Source organism: Myotis yumanensis, unplaced genomic scaffold (assembly GCF_028538775.1).
Source record: "Myotis yumanensis isolate MYYU_CA2020_CCGP unplaced genomic scaffold, mMyoYum1.0.hap1 SCAF_6, whole genome shotgun sequence".
Taxonomy (NCBI): Eukaryota; Metazoa; Chordata; class Mammalia; order Chiroptera; family Vespertilionidae; genus Myotis; species Myotis yumanensis.
The window spans coordinates 24,046,204-24,066,122 of record NW_027223757.1 but is presented as its reverse complement, the minus strand read 5'-3'; the positions used below and the strand labels follow the sequence as shown (position 1 = coordinate 24,066,122).

Sequence of the window (19,919 nt, the reverse complement as noted above, 5' to 3'; positions counted from 1 at the left end):
GTACAGCAGGGGTCAAAACAAAGCTTCTGTTCTGGAGTTCACAGTTTAGTTTGGCTGCAGGGGGAGTATAAATACAGGGCTGGGCAAAAAGCAGGTTTACAGTGGTTTGGATGGAAAATAATACAAGAATAAACTGTTTCAGGTACAACTACCTACTTTTGCCCCACCGTGTACTATACACGGTGACAAGTGCTATAAAGAAAAGTAGGAAGGGGAGTGGAGAGATGCTATGTACATATGGTGCTCAGAGAAAGCCTCTCTCCGGTCTCCACTAGAAGGTAAGCTCCAGGAGGGCAAGGACCTTACCTGTCTTGCCCATCATTGCAATTCCCCCTACACAGTTGATTTAGGTTGTCATATAACTAATTCATCCCTCGCTAAAGTACGAGAAGAGAAAGCTGTTGTCTCTTATGAAGCCAGTAACCTCAGATCAGAATTGAAAATTGGAATATCACCTGTTATGACTTAGGGATCACTTTGCCATCCACGGCGAGGCGAGGTCAGTGTCCAGCCCGTATTTGGCAGCCTGGATACCAGGAGCGTTTCGTGAAGGAACATTCTAGGTACTGTAAAGCTGCAGATCCCTCGAGGACAGTGCTGAGCTCGGGCTAGTCCCATAAGCATATGTTCACTCACTGAACGAATAAATGATCCAACAGCAAAAGGCCAGCGACTTTGGAGTGTGGCCCCGTTTCCGGTCTGGGGGTAGGGGCGACGAAGATTTTTCTGCGCAGATCTGTGTGGAGCAGGAACTACGGGTCGCAGGCCTGGCTCAAGGGCCCATAATGATTCCACAGCGCCCGGCTGTGGACTCCCGTTTTGGACAGCACCGGGAACCAAAACCGCGCCCCGAGCGGCCCTTTGCAGCCTGCCCCGCCCACCAGCTGCCTAGGGTTTATATTGGTTGTCCCGCGGAAAGCCCGCCCTCTTAAAAAAGAAAAATCCCAGTAGTCTGTCCAAATAACAGTAACCTGATTGGTTATCGTACCACCAATCACAAGCAGCAATCTTCAGCCTTGTCCAATCACATCGGGCGCAAGTCACGGCCCGCGGAGTTTGATTTTCGTCCAGGGACGCGGAAGTAGCGGGGCCGGGGAGCAGGTGGAGTTACCCAGGCTGCGGGAGGGCTCCGCGATCCAGACCCTGGTCGCTGGGGGCGTTGTTACCGCCGCAGGCCGAGCGCGCGGGCGGACACGGGTCTGAGCGTTCCTGGACCCGCTCGAGCGCCCGTGGGGCTTAGGCGACGGAGGATTCCGAGGCTGAGCTCCCTAACGACCGCGGCTCGGCGTCCCGAGTAGGCCGGGGGCTCGGCTTGGGAGGAAGGTGAGCGAGGCGACTCCGCTGGTAGGAGAGCCCCCACGGACTCGTGCGGCCAGAGCGCGGGAGCAGCCGGGCGCAAGTCTCGGCCAGTTACGTACTCGTTGGGTGACTAAGTGAACTCACCGATTTGGGGTTCACGTTCCTTTTCTTTAAAGTGAGCGAGGAGGGCTGGGTGGTGCTGCATCTTGTGTCGGCCCCCGTCCTGCTTTCCAGGGTGGGCGGACCACATCCCTCTCCCGAATCCGTCCGCAGCTGTCAGGTCAGCGGGAGCTTCTCTGCCCCAGCCAACTCGAGGGCTTCTCTGCTAAGTGTCCAGTCTCTTGTTGATTGACATTTATGAGGCTTAAACATCCTATGAGCTTGTAATGCAATTTAACGGATACATGGAAGCTTCCTTTACCAAGCCTTCCCCAACCCCCATGCCCTCTCTATTTGACGTCCTTCAAAATAATGCTGGCCTGAAGAGATTAGTTGATGGTGTAATGTGTAACGATAGGACTTGCAGTTTATTTCATACAATTTATACGGCAACTATTTATTTGTCAAGAGTAACAGTCTCTAATTTTTTTTTTTCTGAAGGTATCAAGAAACTGATTATGTTTCCTTGAATTTCTTCTGTGTTTGCTTCTTCAATGTCTTTCATATTGAATACCTTAAGAGAGATACTGGAATATTTCGGTGTTCCCATGGACCAGGTAAATGTTTTTAATGGATTTGAATGAACCTGTTGTAGTTGTTCTTGGGTCTCATTTTGAAAATGATTTATATGTAAACATTTAAGGCGAAATTGTTATTTCTCTGTAGGTGTGACTAGGATGAGTTTGCAATAGTTTACCTTTGATAGTTTGATTTTAAAAAGGGATAAGATTATTAGGAACCTGTTTACCTGATGGGTCAAATGCCAACAAAAGATGCAAACAGCCCTGAACGGTTTGGCTCAGTGGCTAGAGCAACGGCCTGTGGACTGAAGGGTCCTTGGTTTGATTCCTTGGTTGTGGGCACATCCCCAGTAGGGGGTGTGCAGGAGGTGGCTGATCGATGTTTCTCTCTCATTGATGTTTCTAACTCTCTATCCCTCTCCCTTCCTCTCTGAAAAAAATCAATAAAATATTAAAAAAATATGCAAACAAACAAAATATAGACATGACCTTCATGGAATTCCTTTTATTGCATAGGCAAATTACATTTTTAATCATCTAATCATCTAATCATTTTGTTAAGGTAAATGGCAAATTATAGCTCAAAATATTCAGAATAAGTCAGAAGGAGAGAGGATGACTTAAGTCTGAGAATGAAAAGCAAATCCAATTTTGTCTACTTACTGAGCATCTCCTACACCTAAGACAATATACTTGGTTCTGCAGGTGATACGGAATAGCAATACATGGTTTTTGTATTTATGGTGTTTAAAAATATGAGGACTAGCCAACATTGCAGATAAGTATAATATAAGACTGAATATAAGACACAAAATAGTAGGGAGGTTTATAGAATAGACTGTTTGGTGTGTGAATTAGAAGAGAGTAGTCAAGGATAATTTCAAGATTTTAAGTAAAAGTAAGTTGAAGAATGATGGTGTCATTCTTATAAATAGGCAACTCAGTATGAGGAACTATTTTGAGTAGGGAGATAAGGTCAGTCAGATGTGCTGTTAGAATAGACAAGTACAGGTCTCCTGCAGATAATGGGATAAATGGTTCTAGAATGTAGGAAAGAAAAGACTTGATTCAGATTTGGAGTTATCTATGTTATTTTGAGATTTGAACTGATGGACTTTAATGACATAATGGAAGATGTCATTGAAGCATTCTGAATTTCAGAAATAGTTATGTTGAAGATAACGACTGAGTAATAGTTGAAGATTTATCATTCTATTATTGGTGCCTTTAGGGATTTCAGTAGGTAGGGAATGGCAGCTGTATTATAGTACGTAGTTGGATATTCAACTGAGGAAGGGAGGTGGCATCAGTTTGTGAAAAGAAATCAAGAGAGGCCATCAACTTGAAGGGGCAGCAGTGTTGAAGTAACTTCATCATGTTTGCACACACTGGGGAAGACCCGTATAGACAGGAAAATATTTAAGATACAAATGAGAGTGATTGAGCAATGCCCTGAAAAAGGTACTTGGGCAGAGCCTATAAATAAATAAGCCTTGGACAGAAGCTGGACAGTCGAGAGTAGAATAAAATTGAGAGATAGTGGGGAGATTTTGAATGAAAATTGAACTATATTAAATCATTGTCCTTGATTTTCTCAGTAATAGGAGAGGTGAGACCACTTACAGGTGATGAAAGTAGTGGTGTTGGGGATTTCAGAGATTGGCAATTACTTGGGGCGACACAGAGAGCATAACATTTTATGAAGGGTTTGCAGAATACCTGTGCAGAGTTATCTTTGAAAATATTGTTGTAGTGGGGGTAGTTTATCCATTAGTAATATGAGGACACATATCAAAAGGATGAACCAGCCCTAACTGGTTTGGCTCAATAGATAGAGCGTTGGCCTGCAGACTTAAGGGTCCCTGGTTTGATTCCGGTCAAGGGCATGTATGTACCTTGGTTGCGGGCACATCTCCAGTAGGAAGTGTGCAGGAGGCAGCTGATCGATGTTTCTAACTCTCTATTCCTCTCCCTTCCTCTCTGTAAAAAATCAATAAAATATATTAAAAAAAAAAAAAAAAAGGATGAACCATTTTTGAGAGCTTATCAACTGAAATAACTTGATAATCCCTGCTTGGTATCAAAGTCAGTCAAGTCAAAATGAGGGGCCCTGGCCAGGTGGCTCAGTTGGTTGGAGCATCATCCCGATATGCCAAGGTTATAGGTTTGATCCCCAGTCAGGGCACATACAAGAATCAACCAAAGAATGCATAAATAAGTGGAACAACAAATCAATGTCTCTCTGTCTCTCTCTCTCTCTCTCTCTCTCAAATCAATCAATTAAAAAAAAAAAGATCACCTTGTACACCAAAAAGTTACGGGTTCCATCCGGTCCGGTCACATATAGGAGCAACCTATTGATGATGTTTCTCTCTCTCTCTTTCTTTTTCTCCCTCCCTTCCTGCCTCTCTAAGATCAGTAAACATATCCTCAGGTGAGGATTTTTTTTTTTTTTAAAAAATGAGGGTCCTAGATCAGGAATAGAAGAAGGAGGTGAAATGATAGAGATGATGAAGATGGTCAATGGCAATGAAGGAATGAGAGTTAGAAGGGTAGAAGTTTGTCAGGATGGAAATTGCAGAGCAAGATATGAAGGTACCATTCAAGTTCATCAAGAATAGGGTGACTATGCATAGTACGTACTCTCACTGCAGTGAAGCCGCTAGGCCTGTAGTTCTTAGCGAGGGCACACATGAGTGGTAGCAGGACACTTTAGATACAATTGCTCAGGCTGGCGGAGATTCTAGTGTTAATAGCTCTGGTATCTACTAGTATATCCTCAAGGCCACACTGTTCAATGTGGACGCCACTGGCCAGGTATCACCTTTAATTGCTTGAAATGTCTGAATTGAGATCTGGTTTGGTGCAAAATGTAATTCTTTGAAGACAAGACTTTGAGGACACCGTTCTGTATTTTCTTTTAAAAAAATAAACGTGATTGCATCTTTTGCATTAGATATATAAAGATACCTAAAATAGAGTACTTTTTAAAACAACATTTTATGTTTCAATAGCTTTTGCAGATTTGGGGAAACAAAGGTTATGGATCAGCTCGGAGTATTGTTCGAATTATTGGGAAAATTCTTCCTTTAGAAGCTTGTCGCAGGCCTGATTTTGAGGTATGTCAGCCAGCATGCAATGTTGAATCACTATGTATAAAATAATCCTAGGTAACCCAGGGGATACAGGATAGAACAAAAGAAGAAATGTTTCCTGCAAAAACCTTTATCCCTGGAAACAAGTCATCACGTATGTTTTTGTGTTTATTTCTTTAGATAATTACATTCAAAGATGGGCAGGTGCAAAGCAATAACCAAGTATTTTATTCTTATAGTTTGTGATTGATGATAGATGACATTAACCAGGGGAGAGGATATTGCTACACGTATAGACTTTGGGATAATATTTTCCTCAGTATTTTTTCTTACTAATAGGTGCATGGTTTTCTATTGAATATCCCTTTTCCCGCTTGGATTTTTAACATATTTAATTTCCATGGCATGTGTCTCCCCCCTACTCCCTACAGAGCTCTGACTTTGTTTTCCTTTTTTTCCTTTAGCTGATTCCACTCTTGAACTCTGTAGACTCTGGTAACTGTGGCTCTGTAGTTCCATCTTTTGCTGATATTTTGTGTGTGGCAAATGATGAAGAATCCATTTATCTCAGATTTCGGTAAATTTATATACTGATCTTGGAAGGTGGGGTATGAGCTGTCATCTGAATTCTTGGACGTGTTCAAATTCAGACTCAGTGGGCCTTGGTTTTGTCTGTCTCTCTGCTGCGTTGTGTCCAACTAATATTTTCCTAGTAAGGGTGACTGCTTGTTCCTCATGTTTAGCCAGTTTTTCTTACTGAACATTTGAACCTAGCACCAGGCCTAGGAAGGAATGATATTTAAACAGCATCACAGTCACTATGTTTGTATTTATGAGAAAGCTATTTTCTATACTAGGTAACTAGGTTTATTTTATTTAATATATTTGTTCAAAACTTAACCTAGTTCTTACAGGCAATATTGTTAAACATTATTTCAACATTTGTATGTGTTTTCTCCTAGGGAATACTAACATGTGTTAGTATATTCAGATGCAGGCTATAAGCACAACCAGGCTCAGTTATTGAAATACTACGACTAAATTTTTTACATGTCAAACTGGGTTATCAATTTTCAAAAAATTAGAATACCATAAATTTACTCTTAACATTGTACTGAATATAAGGCCTTTCAGTACTGTGTATTCAGAACACAGAATTTCTAAATAAAACAACTTGTGGTGTGTTTAAAGTGAATAGGCAGAACAGTTACAGGATAATTATTTTTGTTTTACAGTCTAAAAGCAGGGCTTGTTCCTTCGTTCACTGACCACTTATTGGTCACCTATTAAAGGTTAATTTCTGTTTTACATACTGAGAATACACAGTTACATAGATGTTGTGTTTGTCCCCAGTGAGTCTAGAGATAAGTCATGGGATAAAGAGAGCTACTCTGATTTTGTCTTGGTGTCTGTATTCCTCTTGGACTGAAATAATTTATTTCTTTTGGAAAATTTCCCTCCCCCTCCCTCTCCCTCTCTCCATCCCTATTTCTTCCTTCTTTCCACCCATAGAAATGGCGTATGGAAAAATGAGGAAGAGGAGACTGAAGTTTTCCATCCTTTGCAACTAGTTCGGGATCCACCGTCACCTGGTCTAAGACATAGCAAACCAATGAAGAATTCTCAGCCTGTAAATGAAGCTGCAATTAAAAAAATAGCTGCCCTTGAAGACGAGCTCACTTTTCTTCGTTCTCAGATTGCTGCAATTGTGCAAATGCAGGAGCTGAAAAACAGTACTAATTCTGGTAAGTAACATTGGGTTTTTGTTTCAGGTAGATGGTACTCGCCTAGTATTTAAGTCAGTACAGTTCTGAATAAGAACACTTGATGTTTATGTATCTCGTGAATGTCATTAAATACAAAAAGATGTTGGCTATATAAAAATGTTTTGTTTGATGTTTCTTTAGAATAAATTAAGACACATTTGGCCCTGGCTGGGTGCCTCAGTGGATTGGAGTGTCATCCTGTACATCAAAAGGTTGTTCATGGTCAGGGCACATACGTAGGTTGCAGGTTTGATCTCTAGTTGGGGCGCATCCATGAGGCAACTGATCGATGTTTCTTCTCTCTCTCTCTGCCCCCCTTCCTCTCTCAAATCAAAACATATCCTCAGGAGAGGATTAAAAAAAAAGAGACATATGTATTGAGGGAGATAGTTTTGGTTTAAAGAAGAGCTAACTACACTGCAGAAGATAGTAGTTTTGTACAAAAAAGCCTGTTTTCTAAGTAAACTTTTCTAAATCTTCAGTAAAGCATTGGAAATTTAAGAGGAAGAGTGCATTAATTTGAAAGATTTGAGATTTCATAGATTTGTAGTTTGAAGTTACTGCTGCTATTTCACCTCGTTATGAGAATAATGTTCTCTAGATGACCCTTTTCTAAATTTTTAGAGACAAAACTTGCTTTAACCTATAGACATACACACATAATATATATATAGGTGTACATACACACACACATATACACATAATTTACATATAACAATGTATATACATTATACTATAAATATACATATATAATAGGTATTACATAATGTGTAATAATAAAAATGAGATGTAAATACACGTTTTTTAGCAATCATGTGCTACAGCCTTTTAGGAGCAAATCTCTTGTGAAAGAGTTAAGTACAACAGTCCCCCCTTTTCCAAGGGGGGTACGTACCGTTCCAAGACTCCCGGTGGATGCTTGAAACCACGGTTAGTACTGAGCCCTATGTATACTCTGCTTTTTCCGATAAATACATCCCTTTTCACCTAAGGGAAGCACTTCCCGGCTTTCCTGTGGCATATCCGAATCGCCAGCATCAGTACTGTTTTGCTTTGGGGCCAGCATTAAGTCAGTTAAGGGTTACTGGAGCACAAGCATTGTGACACCTCAGCAGTCGGTCTGATAACCCAGACAGCTACGGAGTGAGCAATGGGTGGGGCGTGTGTACAGGGTGGAGATGCTGGATGAAGGGATGACGATTCGTGTCCCAGGTGAGCCAGAGTAGGACAATATGAAGTTTCATCGTGTTACTTAGAAGGGCACTCAATTTAAAACTTACGAGTCTTTTATTCTGGAATTTCCATTTGATGTTTTTGGACCAAGGTAGACTTTGGGTAACAAACCACGGAAAATGAAAATGCGTAAGGAAGACTGCTGTACTCGACTCATCCTTAAGCTCTTGCCTAAAGTGTATGCTTGGGTGTTTATCATAGAGATACCATTTTGAGTGTTTCTAACTATAAGTTCTTGATCATGTTTTAGCTTTTTAAAATAGAGGCTGAAATTTAGATTGTATGTGAATTACTGAAAAAGCACTTTTTATTTTCTCTTTGAAGTGTTTCTCCCTATTCCCACTTTTAAGGGCCAGCACAGAGAACCCTAACTGGATTAAAAGTAAATTTCCTATTTGGCTTGACTCTTACAGAAATGACTAAGCAGATGGGATTGCTTCTCCTTTCTGGCCACATCATTATTTTAGCAGCATTACAGAAATTGTCTCTGTTTTGGTTTTGATTAGTGTTATGTGAAAGAGAATTTTGCATGATTTTTCAACAGACTGCTTTGTTTTCTAGGCTCCTTTGACTCGACTGATGGGCCTAGTGGTTTGGGACAAGTGCCATCATCAGGAACTGCTCGACTAAGTGTCAAACCAGATCCATTTTCAAGTTCAGTGCTTCCCGCTCCTCCTCCTCCTCCACCCCCTCTGCCCCCTCAGTTTTCTTCTCTGCAGCCTCCATGTTCTCTTGTGCAGCCAGAATATACTCATATTTGTGACTCAGATAATACAGCAACTGAAGTGAAAAAACAGCACCCAGGTGCTAGTAAGACCAATTATAATCGTCATTCAAAAAACCAGAAAAGCAAAGATGTTCCAAACATGTTGGATGTTCTGAAGGATATGAATAAGATTAAACTTCGTGCTATTGAACGGTATGTTGTCATAATTTGAGAAATGAACCAAAATTTTATCAGGAATGTTTTAAGAAATTATATTTATCAAACTAAACCTATACACATCTTCTCTTTCATTCCCTTTCACCCCAAAAGGCCCTCCCAGAGAATCATTTCAATTTTTTGACTCTTCTAGTATATTAGCTCCAGATTTTTGAAAAAAACATACTTTATTTGCTGTTTCTTAACATTTTATTTATATTTTCTTCCCACTGTTAAAGATTAGGAATATATTCTCATAGACATTCTACCCTCTCACACACAGGCACACATACACTTACTACATCTTCCCAGTATCGTTAAATCACAGTCTTTAGTTAAGTCGGTATGTAGAATGTTGTTATTTTGGTTTCTAGGTGTGGTTCTGAATCCGTAATTATCTGTGATGTGGGACCTAAAAGTTCATGTTTAAAAGTGAGACGGTGAAAAGCCGCTTGCAGGTGCTTTGTGTGAGGTGGCGTGTCCGCCGGGGGCTTTACAGTTTAGTGAGTGAGGAGAGACCCTGATCACGTTGTTGGCCAGACCCCAGGTTTCAGTAGTTGTTTGTCTTTTCTCTGGGGCTTGAGTTTTCCTAGGAGGTTCTTCAGTCTCCTTCTTGGTCAGGAGAAATGCGAGTTACACGGGGCATGCAAGCCAGGTAGGAGTTTATCATTCTGTTTGTAGACTTTTTCTTAATACCTCTTTCTTAATACCTTCTGTCCCACATAGCTCAAATTCCATAGTATGTAGCTCAAATTTTCTTTTTCATCAGTGTATTTTTTTCCCCATCAGTATGTAGCTCAAATTTCTGTACCCTCATGATCCAACTGCTACTCCCACCTAAGCCACCATCTCATTCAGCTTGAGCCCTGCAGTAGCCTAGCCTCCTTGCCGGTCTCTTGGTTTTCATTCTTGCCTCCTTCACTCTTCTCCATATAGTAACCAGACTGTTCCTTTAAAAACTGAAGTCAGTCATGCCATTCCCTGTTTCAAACCTCTGGTGATTTTCCATGCGCTTAGAACAGTGATGGCGAACCTTTTGAGCTCGGCGTGTCAGCATTTTGAAAAACACTAACTTAACTCTGGTGCCGTGTCACATATAGAAATTTTTTGATATTTGCAACCACAGTAAAACAAAGATTTATATTTTTGATATTTATTTTATATATTTAAATGCCATTTAACAAAGAAAAATCAACCAAAAAAATGAGTTCGCGTGTCACCTCTGACACGCATGTCATAGGTTCGCCATCACTGCTTTAGACTCTACATGTATGTGAAATCATAGGGCATTTGACTTTTTCTGACTGACTTATGTCACTTAACACAATACCCTCTAGGCCAGTGAAGGCAAACCTTTTGAGCTCGGCGTGTCAGCATTTTGAAAAACCCTAACTTAACTCTGGTGCCGTGTCACATATAGAAATTTTTTGATATTTGCAACCATAGTAAAACAAAGATTTATATTTTTGATATTTATTTTATATATTTAGATTCCATTTAACAAAGAAAAATAACCAAAAAAATGAGTTCGCGTGTCAGAGGTGTCATAGGTTCGCCATCACTGGCTTAGAATAAAATACAGACACTTTGCTGGGGCCTGTAAGTCCCGCTGGGACCCAGCTCTGGCTTCTCTCCAACCTCAGGTCCTACTTCCTGTGGTACTCGTGGTATGGCAGCTAGTCCTGGTTTCTTTCTCCTTTTCTCACACTCACCAAGCTCCGTCCCGATGAATCCACCAATATTTACTCTTAAGCTGACTGCTGGTCATTTCCCTAAAGAGGCTTTTCCTGGTCATCTCATCTGAAGTGCTTTCGTCTAGTCACTGTCATGTTGACCTTATTTTATTCGTAGCACTTACTGCTGCACCCAGTCATCCTGCTGACATGTTCATTGACCATCTGCCCCCAGAATGTTCCATGGGAGCCGGATACTGCTCTGCCCTCGAAGTGTCACAAGGAGCCTGGTCTAATAGGCATTAAGTGAAGATGGAGTGAACGACTAGCTGAATGCTTCTCTTTTCATGAACTCTTTTTTAAAAGTTCTTAAATATTTTTTTAAAATTTCCCCCTGAAACACTCGGTGATTTAAAATAACGATCTTCAGCACAGAGATTTTTGATGAGTCCTAGGTCATAACAAGGTTGTGGTAGAGCCCCACTTGGTTTTCTGATTTGTGGTAAAAAAAAATTTCACTCTTGACCTATTAGATTGTAGTACATTATACTTATATTTCTGCTGTGCTTGTTAACAAGGAGCTTAAATTACACAAATTTTAATTAATTATTTTTTTTAAAATAGGTCACCTGGAGGCAGACCCATTCGTAAGAGGAAAAGACACAGTTCGCAGTGGGATCCAGTGTCTTTAATTTCCCAGGCACTGAAGCAGAAATTTGCGTTCCAAGAAGATGATTCCTTTGAGAAAGAAAATAGGTCTTGGGAGTCTTCTCCATTTTCTAGTCCAGAAACTTCAAGGCTGAGCGCTAACAATGTAAAGTTAATTTTTCAGTTTTTCTAAAGTGTATTATTTATGACATGTCTTTGCCTTCAAGTTCTCTTAAAGTAACTGCAGAATGGGCTACCCAAGCATGTCACACTCGCGGCTGGCGGGCTGCTTGCGTCCGATCGCGAGTGTGACGTGCTTGGGACACAATTATTTGTGGGCGCTGCTAATGTTTCTGTCTTCGTTAGCTTTACATGCTCGTTTTAGCTTTCAGCCTTCTATGAAGTTTTTGAAATAAAACATTTGAATTGGAAAATATGTGCACAAGTTTGTGCCGGTTCATCCCAGGCAGGTGCTTGCTCGATGCTGCTGTCTGCAGTGTGAACTGGGGGCCCGACACTTTGGGAGGACACAGAAAAGCAGTGCAATAGGGTTCACACCAGCCACAGTCACGTGAGAATGCTCCATTGTTTCAGTCAAGTGTAGACTCTGGATTATTTAGTCAAATAGAATGTTAACTGCTTTTAAAACAATGGGATCATTATTCTCTTTAGTGACAATGCTTGTTGGTGGCTTAAAGGGCCACACTGTATTTCCAACGCTTGACCCTGAAGTTTGCTCCTTACTTGAAGTATCTTTTAAAATTTAGGCTTAATTCTAATTTTGAGGGTGTTTTTATTCCATCTCGTCGTTTAGCTGAGGTAGTACATAGGAGTAACCCTTGGGGACAAGAAGCTTGTGGAAGAGGAGCAGGGTCTGAAGTCGGGTGGAGGGCATTCAGGGTGGCAGCCATCAGCAGAGGGGACGGGAAAACTAAGAAGCAGATAGCAACGCAGGGAGCACAGCAGAGTGGTGGGAGATTGTCCTGCCGGGTCCTAGTGTGAGTAGTCTGAGCAACGGTGTGTGTGTACAGTATCTGATGTTTATCATGTTGACTCAGAAAATTACATCCTTCACTTTAAGAAGACAAAAAAGTATATAGATTAAAACTATTATAATAATAATGTAAATGTGCCTACAAATAAATGCTTAACATTTGCATATAAATTTAGAACTTGCAAAGTACTTTTTTACTCATAGTATTCGATCTTCACAGCAATATCCTAAAAATACAAATAAAAAATCTCCAGGCTAATATTACCTATTTTACACATGAGGAAAATGAACCTCCTGGTGTTTAAGCAGTCTGCCCGTAACCCCACATCTGATTGTCAGAGCAGTGACTAGAACCTGGTTTATTAAAATTCTAGGATGTTCGAAATCTTCAGTTACCTAAGAAATTCACTGAATATACAGGGTAACTGAATATACTGAATAGAACATACTGTTTCCCAGCGACAGTGGATTAATGAGGTATTACCGAGTTGGCTCATACTGTGCACTGTTCTTAGCATCTTCTATCCAGTCAGCTACCGCGTCTTAGAGAAAGAGCGTATCTTTTTGTGTCGTTTCAGGGGCAGTGCCTGCCACAAAGCCCACTCTCAGTAACTTTATGGTTGAATGAATTAAACCTCAAGGGGTCATTTGGTGCTGGTATTGCCATTTTTTCTTTTTTTAAACATTGGAATAATTTCTGTGTTAAACATTTGTTTTATTTCAGTTTGGACATCACATTTCACAGGCAAAAGGACAGTGACCTAAAGGAAGAACCGACAAACGCAAAAGGCGTCACTTCCGAGGTGTGGGCGGCGTAAGCTGTGTCTGTGCTACAAGGAGAGATGCAGATTCGCCAGCATGTCTTCCACTACATGTTAATCTCCTGTTAGTGAAGTTAAAGGAAGTCTGTGCGCCAGGATATATTAGTGCAGAGGTCTGAAAAGTCTTGACTTTTAAGAATACCCGTCTCTGGATTTGGTTACTGATGATAGGTATAATAATTGATTTTTTTTCATATATGTTAATGTTATTAAAGGCTGAATACACACTTGGAATGGTTTTTCTAAGAGCAAAGTAGTGACTGACTTAATGTTTCTCATTAGAGAACAGTAGGGTCTCATTGTAAGGTAATAGAAACCATTTTAATGGATTAAGATATTAATACAAGCTAAGTCTATATTGTATCACTCAGCAAATGATAGTATGTTTGAATTTTTAAAAAACAATTTCTTAAAGCAATTATGACATCCTAACTTAAGAGCCTTTGAATCTTTTAAAAATTGTTGGTGATTTGGTTTATTTGACCTCCAGAAACTTGGGAGGTTTTTAAAGAATGTAATTGTTTCACTCAGATAGTCATAGCTTTAATCATATAGGTTGAGCCTCCTAAAAGTTATTCCTGAAGGTGATGATTATTTTTTAGAAACTGATTTGATAAATGCTAGTATTTAAAGAATCGTCATAAGTTTTGCCTATACTTACTATGTAAATATGTATGCCTATCTTTTTCTTTTGTTCCACATTACAGTTATACTCTGTTCCTTTGTAAATAAAATAAATGTATGTTTGTAACGTGGTTGTGTATTGTAGCATTTCAAATTCAGTTTTTTCTTCTTACTACTTTGTTTGGAAATCTGAACTTATATTTTGAATGAGTTCTGTAGATAATTAGAGCATTCTCCCTCCCCCCCCGCCGCCATGAAATAACTGCTTTTTATTTCCCAAGGTAACTTGCATTTTTACTTTTATAGTTTTCTTATTTTAAAATGTATAAAGAACAACCCCTCCCCAACAACCAGCAGATACCCTTGGAAGATACCACTCTCAGCCAAGAGAAGTATATTTCTTGAGATAGTTCAAGAAAATCCTCACTCAACATGCTTATTGACTTTAGAGAGAGAAACATTGATGTAAGAGAGAAACATTGATTGGCTGCCTCCCATACTCGCACCCACCGGGGTTTAAACCTGCAACCTAGATGTGTGCTCTGACCAGGAGTTGAACCCACAGCCCTTAGGTGTACAGGATGATGATGCTCCAACCAATTGAGCTACACTGACCAGGGTGCTCAAGTTGATTTTTTTTTTTTTTTTGGTGGGGGTGGGGGGCTTCTCTGTTCTACTTCAGAATGAATTTGCTGCAAGAGCACATTTCAGCACCACAATGCCACCAGGATTGAATTGATCATGGGGTCACCTCTGTTGAGAAGTGTGACTTCTGGTGTCCTGGGACATGTGAGCTCAGGCCTTGAAATTCCGGAATGGCCTAAATTTGGGTTCCTGGTTTGCCATAGAGTTCCTTAGGGTTAGGGATTCAGTGTAGGGATTCACCATGAACCTGTCCATAAATTAGTGAATACCTCACTTATAAAACCATATTTGATTGCATTTTAAACGTATCTAAATACATTATGAATGCTAAAGTGGGTTCTATTCTTGCAAGTTATAGAAATGCTGGCTTCTTTTCCTGACATTAAAACAATCTCTCACTTGCCTAGAAGTGTTTCTCTCTCCATCCTCTTCCTCAGATGCCGTAGACTCCAGTACATTCTCCTTCCCCATTGGCTGTCAATCCTGATAAGCCAAGGTGTTTGAGCAAGGGTATTTGACAAAGCATTCTAGTACTATTTTATATTTGGAAAATGATAAAAAAAAAAAAGAAAGTTTAATAAGATAGACCAGAGGAAATAAATGCTGTGCAGAATCTCAACTGGTTGAGATTCACAGATAATGACAGCTGTGGTTGTCAAGGCAGCGAGGGAGGTGAGTTCTGAGGAGTGTGAAGCAGAATCGGGGGGCCTGGTACTGTTAAGAGGAGGGGGAATCAAAGTCTTGCTTTTACAGTGCAAACATTTGTGTTTTAATTATAAAATTTAAATAGAATTTAAGTTGGGGGAGAAGAAGCTATTTACATGGTAACAATGGAGAAAGAATTTGAAATAGGTTTTGCTGGATATTAAGCACAGACTCTCAGGTTGGAGAGGTTAAATATGCAATTGGATTGGTTTTAAATTGAAAAGAAAACACCAGAAACAGGTCAGGGAGAGTGAAGTGTGAGAAAAGGGCTACATTGCAGGTGGAGTTCTCTGGGAAGCAGACACTGAGATAGAGATTAATGTGCAGGAAGTCTATTGGGTTTGCCCTCAAGCTAATCCCCTGCAAGGGAAGCAGCAGCACCGAGTGCGGGAGAGGCTGGGCTGTGACGCAGTCTCCTCAGTCTCACAGGGAGCTCCGAGCTGGGATTGGCCCTGCAGGGTTGTCTCCCATCGCTCTGAGGGTGCTGGGTCCTCATACCCTCACATGGACCCAGCTCTGGGGAAGGGGCACGGCCTTGAGCAAGGCAGTCTTCAGAACAGGGCAGTTTCCACAGAGGTTTGTCCGTTCTAAACACGGATCATTATGTATCACAGTCCATTACAAGGGACATGGGTACAAAAACCTGCAGAGCCCAGCCCGCCTTACATTGCGGTTAGCTCGAATGGTATGTCCTGCCATTGCCCAGGCTAGTTCTTATACTTATTTTCCTGAAAATATTTGAATTTAAAAAATTGGGGGTGGGGAAGGGTAGGAAAGCCTTTCTATTGCCAAAGATCTGTCCCCCTCCAGCCACGCCCCCAGGTTTCCGTGTGGGTGACCTCTGGTTGTCCTGTTCTCTTCATGGAAACCACTTCTGTCCACAGGACGCAGAAGCGCGAAGCAGTTCTCACATCGTGTGGCTCTGGGACCAACGGGAAAAGTGCTGGGAATGTGCCAGGAGAAGGGAGTTTCTTCTCTGGGCCCGAGCTCCCCAGCTGTGAGAGAAAGAGGCGAATGGAGTGTGCCCCGGGCCCATGTACAGCATGAACAGTCGATGACTTATGTCCTCATAGCTCAGCTTGGTTGCCATTTCAGTTTCTGTGTTTTGTGCCAAATATTCTCACCCAGGAGCTGTGGTCTGAGGGTATCTGAGAATGCCTGTCACTGCACTTGAGAACGGGCTGTAACTTAACCTTGAGCTCTCGCTTTTAATGGCGCTTATCATGTGTCAGCTCCTGTTCTTAGTCCTTCCCATATATTGACTCACTAATGCCCATAGTAACACCAGGTACTATAGTTACCTTCATTTTACAGATGAGGAGGAGCAGGGTGTAGGGAGCCCAAGTTACTTCCCTAGTTATCACGGCTGGTGATTTGAACCCAGGCAGACTGGTTTTCAAACACTCATCTTTAACTTTAGGCAACACTGCTCGTCTTAGACATAATGTTTTATCTGTTTATATTTTGCTTTATTTCATAAAGTTTTTAAGGCAGCATACAAGGATATGTAAAGCACGGCAAAATAAGAAATGGAGGAAAAACCTAAACTCTTGAGACTGCAGTTTTCCATATTGGCCACAAGAGAGCAGTATAGCATCAGAGAGCGCCTCGGCTGCTGTTAAAATGGCTAATCTGTTATCTATACATTTGAATTTCAAATTTTTAGAAGTTACAGAGTGGGGTTAAGATTAAGTATTGCTTGCAAAAGAAGCCTGTTTTTAACGACAGTCGTGGATTATAAATGGCCCTGTCCTTGACAGATCTCAGATTACTCATGTCAGACTAATCCAACTCTTTCCCCAACAAATACTAAATCTTTCATAAAATTCAATGATACAAGTAAAGGATAGTACTGCTTAATTGCCAAACTTAAAGATTGTACTGAGGTTCTCATAAGTTCTTCAGTTTGAGTACAGCTATTTATTTCACTAGGGAAAAGCACAGGGCTATTAGGAATAATAAGTTTACAGTTTTTGCTTATATCCTAGTAAAGATTGGTATATTAAAATGGGGAATTTTTATTAGGGATTCCATAAACATATACGTGCAAATATATGTTTTCAAATCTATTGCAATTGTTTTGCTACAATAATAGGTTAAGTGATAAGGCCTATAAAAATATACATTTCAGCCTCTAAATATTTAGTCATTTTTTCCCTTTCAGTCATCATTTTATAGAGAAGGAAACTGAGGCTCAAAGATGTTAAATGCATTAGCTAATATTAAACAATAAATTAGATCACACCAGTGACTAGGTCTCCAGTCTCCTAATGCCTGGTCTATGCTCTTTCTATTCATCACAACTCCTCCCTGTCACTCTGGACAGAGGAAAAGAAGATGAACAATTTTAGTAGATTGCACAGGAGCCCATCTTAATATGCTTTCCTAAAACTCTGGATCTGAAATCAGGTTGAGGGAGACTAATGCTGGAATTGTCACAAAACAAAGCTTGCGCTCAAACCTATGAAACTAATACTCAACACAGCATATACTAGGTGAAATATTCAAGATGTGGTGGACTTTAGCAAAATAATGTTTCATACAATGTGCTCTTTGGGGAAACCAGCCTCAAGACTGTGTAGTTATATACTCTATGGAACAGATATGATTGAGACATCCTGTTCATTCTCTCTCTCTCTCTCTCTCTCTCTCAGCACAAACCGTGGTGTCTGCATTCTGAGCTCTAACCCCAGAGCCCTCAACCCTGGCTTCTGCTCACACTGCTCTGGTCCCTTCTGCCCTCCCTCTGCTGCAGCACAAGGCGAGTGCCTGCACATGAAATTTTGTGTGTTGGCCCTTAAGAGGGTGCCTGCACTTCCAGCCATCTCTCCCTGACAGACAGCAACCTGCTGCTCTTCACAGGCAGGTGTTATGGGCACCTTTCTCAGTTCGGGTGCTGTCTGCTGGGGGCCCAGCTGGGGGATTATGACCCAGAGTCCTCAGTGGGAACCCTCCACAGCGGAGACATCTCTCTCAAACTTCAGCTCTGTCTGTGGGAGCCCCGCCAGCCCTTTCGCAATTCTGTCCTTCCTTCGGGTCTCTACGCGGTCTGCACATTCTGTCCTTGGTTATCAGTGTGAGCTCCAGCTAGTATTCAGGGGGTTACTCAGGATGTCTTTCTATATTTTAGTTGTACTTCCAGTTTGGTCCAGTTTGTCTGTGTACATCCAGTACACTGTGGCCATTTTTTAATCTGCCCTCTTGTGGGCATTCTGAGAACAACACCCTAATAAAGGATTAGGCTCAGTAGCACCCTCTTTTGGGCATTTAAAGAACAGCATCCTAGTAAGGGATTAGGCTCAATGGCGCGCGCGCGCGCGTGTGTGTGTGTGTGTGTGTGTGTGTGTGTGTGTGAGATATGGTGTTGAGATGGCTCTGACTCCTGGTGACCCTCTGAATGAGTGATGTCCCCCATGTTCCATCCTCTGCAGCCTATTCAGCTCCTGTAGACCCATGCCTGTGGCTCTTTTATGAAGTCAATCCATCTCATGTTTGCTCTTCCTCTTTTCTTGCTGCCTTCTATTTTCCCAGCATATTACCTTTCCCAAAGCGCCCTGCCTTCTCATGAGGAGCCCGAAGTAGGACAGCTTCAGTTTTGTCGTTTTTACCTCCAGTCGTGTTTCAGCCTTCATTTCCTCTAGGACCAACTTGTCTGTCCGACAGTTTTCCCTGTAATGAACTTCATTTTCTCTATCAGCATCGGTTATCTGAGCTGCAGTCCCAGGGCAAGGTGTTTTTAAAAACGTAGAGAAAATATTGTTTGACTCTAAGGTGCTCCTTCCTCCTCCTGCTCCCCAACTTTCCCTTTACCCCCTCAGCTCAGACTCCCTTCTGAACACTAGGGCAGAAAGAACCTAAAGCCCTGAAGATCTGAGAAAGATGGAGGTTTCATTACTAAGCCTTCCATTAATCTTTCTATAAGACTTCCACCTGCCGTTTACAGCTGAGCTGCATCTCATTGCTCTTCTTAAAGCAGTGGTTCTCAACCTTGGCTGCACATTAGAATCACCTGGGAATCTTTTTAAAATCCTGATTTCTGGGCCTCATCCTCCGGAAATTCTGTTTCTTTGTTATGGGGTGAGGCCACAACATTAGTAACAAAGAAACAGAATTTCCAGAGGATGAGGCCCAGAAATCAGGATTTTAAAAAGATTCCCAGGTGATTCTAATGTGCAGCCAAGGTTGAGAACCACTGTCTTAAAGACGCCTACACGTTGAGTTCTTAAAGTTTAGAGGTAATTAAATCACATTACCTAAATTAGAAAAAAAATTGGGGGAATCCCTTACTAACATGACTGCTCAGCAATTTATCATAGTTTATTTCAACCCTTCTTTCCTTTTCTGTACAATCTAGGGTTGGCTGTCTTCTGTCTTTCCATGTGGTCTTTGTGGAAAGAATCCATTCAATTTACAGTGTCATCGGGGTGCAGAGTAGAAATTGCTGACACTCTCCCCAGGGATCTAGAGGAGAAGCTCTAAGCCCTCAGCTTCTGCACCAATGGGCTTGTTGGACCACCTTCCCAACAAAGGAAGGTTCCCATCCCCACCTTTAGGAGAAATGGTAAGAGAAGACGTTTCTCTTCATGTTGTGATCGCAGTCACACTGCACTTACAGAATGGCATCTTGCTCTTTCATTAACATCATCTAAACATTTTCCTCTTTGTTACACAATTTCCGCATCCTCAACTTTTAATAATTGTACAATATTTCACTGAAGTTGTATCCTCTTATGTATTTATACATCCCCTCAAGTTTTGGACATTTAGATTGTTTTTTTCTTAGTTGTTTGTGATTGATCAATAATGAATATTTT

The 19,919-nt window shown here is 41.2% G+C and overlaps 1 protein-coding gene across 1 annotated transcript; it reads left to right on the top strand.

The window, feature by feature from the left end:
* The first annotated feature begins 1,245 nt into the window (after positions 1–1,245).
* MTFR2 (mitochondrial fission regulator 2) lies at positions 1,246–13,838 on the top strand. The gene is made up of 8 exons (XM_070419261.1): positions 1,246–1,323; positions 1,900–2,015; positions 4,994–5,098; positions 5,539–5,651; positions 6,587–6,819; positions 8,635–8,992; positions 11,293–11,482; positions 13,035–13,838. Exons 2-8 carry the CDS (start codon positions 1,953–1,955, stop codon positions 13,068–13,070), a joined length of 1,098 nt encoding a protein of 365 aa, XP_070275362.1. The 5' UTR covers positions 1,246–1,323; positions 1,900–1,952; the 3' UTR covers positions 13,071–13,838.
* The last annotated feature ends 6,081 nt before the right edge of the window (positions 13,839–19,919 follow it).

Coding starts and splice junctions, on each gene's coding strand:
- MTFR2 (XM_070419261.1), top strand. CDS start 1,953: ATGTCTTTCATATTGAATACCTTAAGAGAGATACTGGAATATTTCGGT. Junction 6,820..8,634: donor GAAAAACAGTACTAATTCTG/GTAAGTAACATT, acceptor TTTGTTTTCTAG/GCTCCTTTGACTCGACTGAT. Junction 11,483..13,034: donor CAAGGCTGAGCGCTAACAAT/GTAAAGTTAATT, acceptor GTTTTATTTCAG/TTTGGACATCACATTTCACA.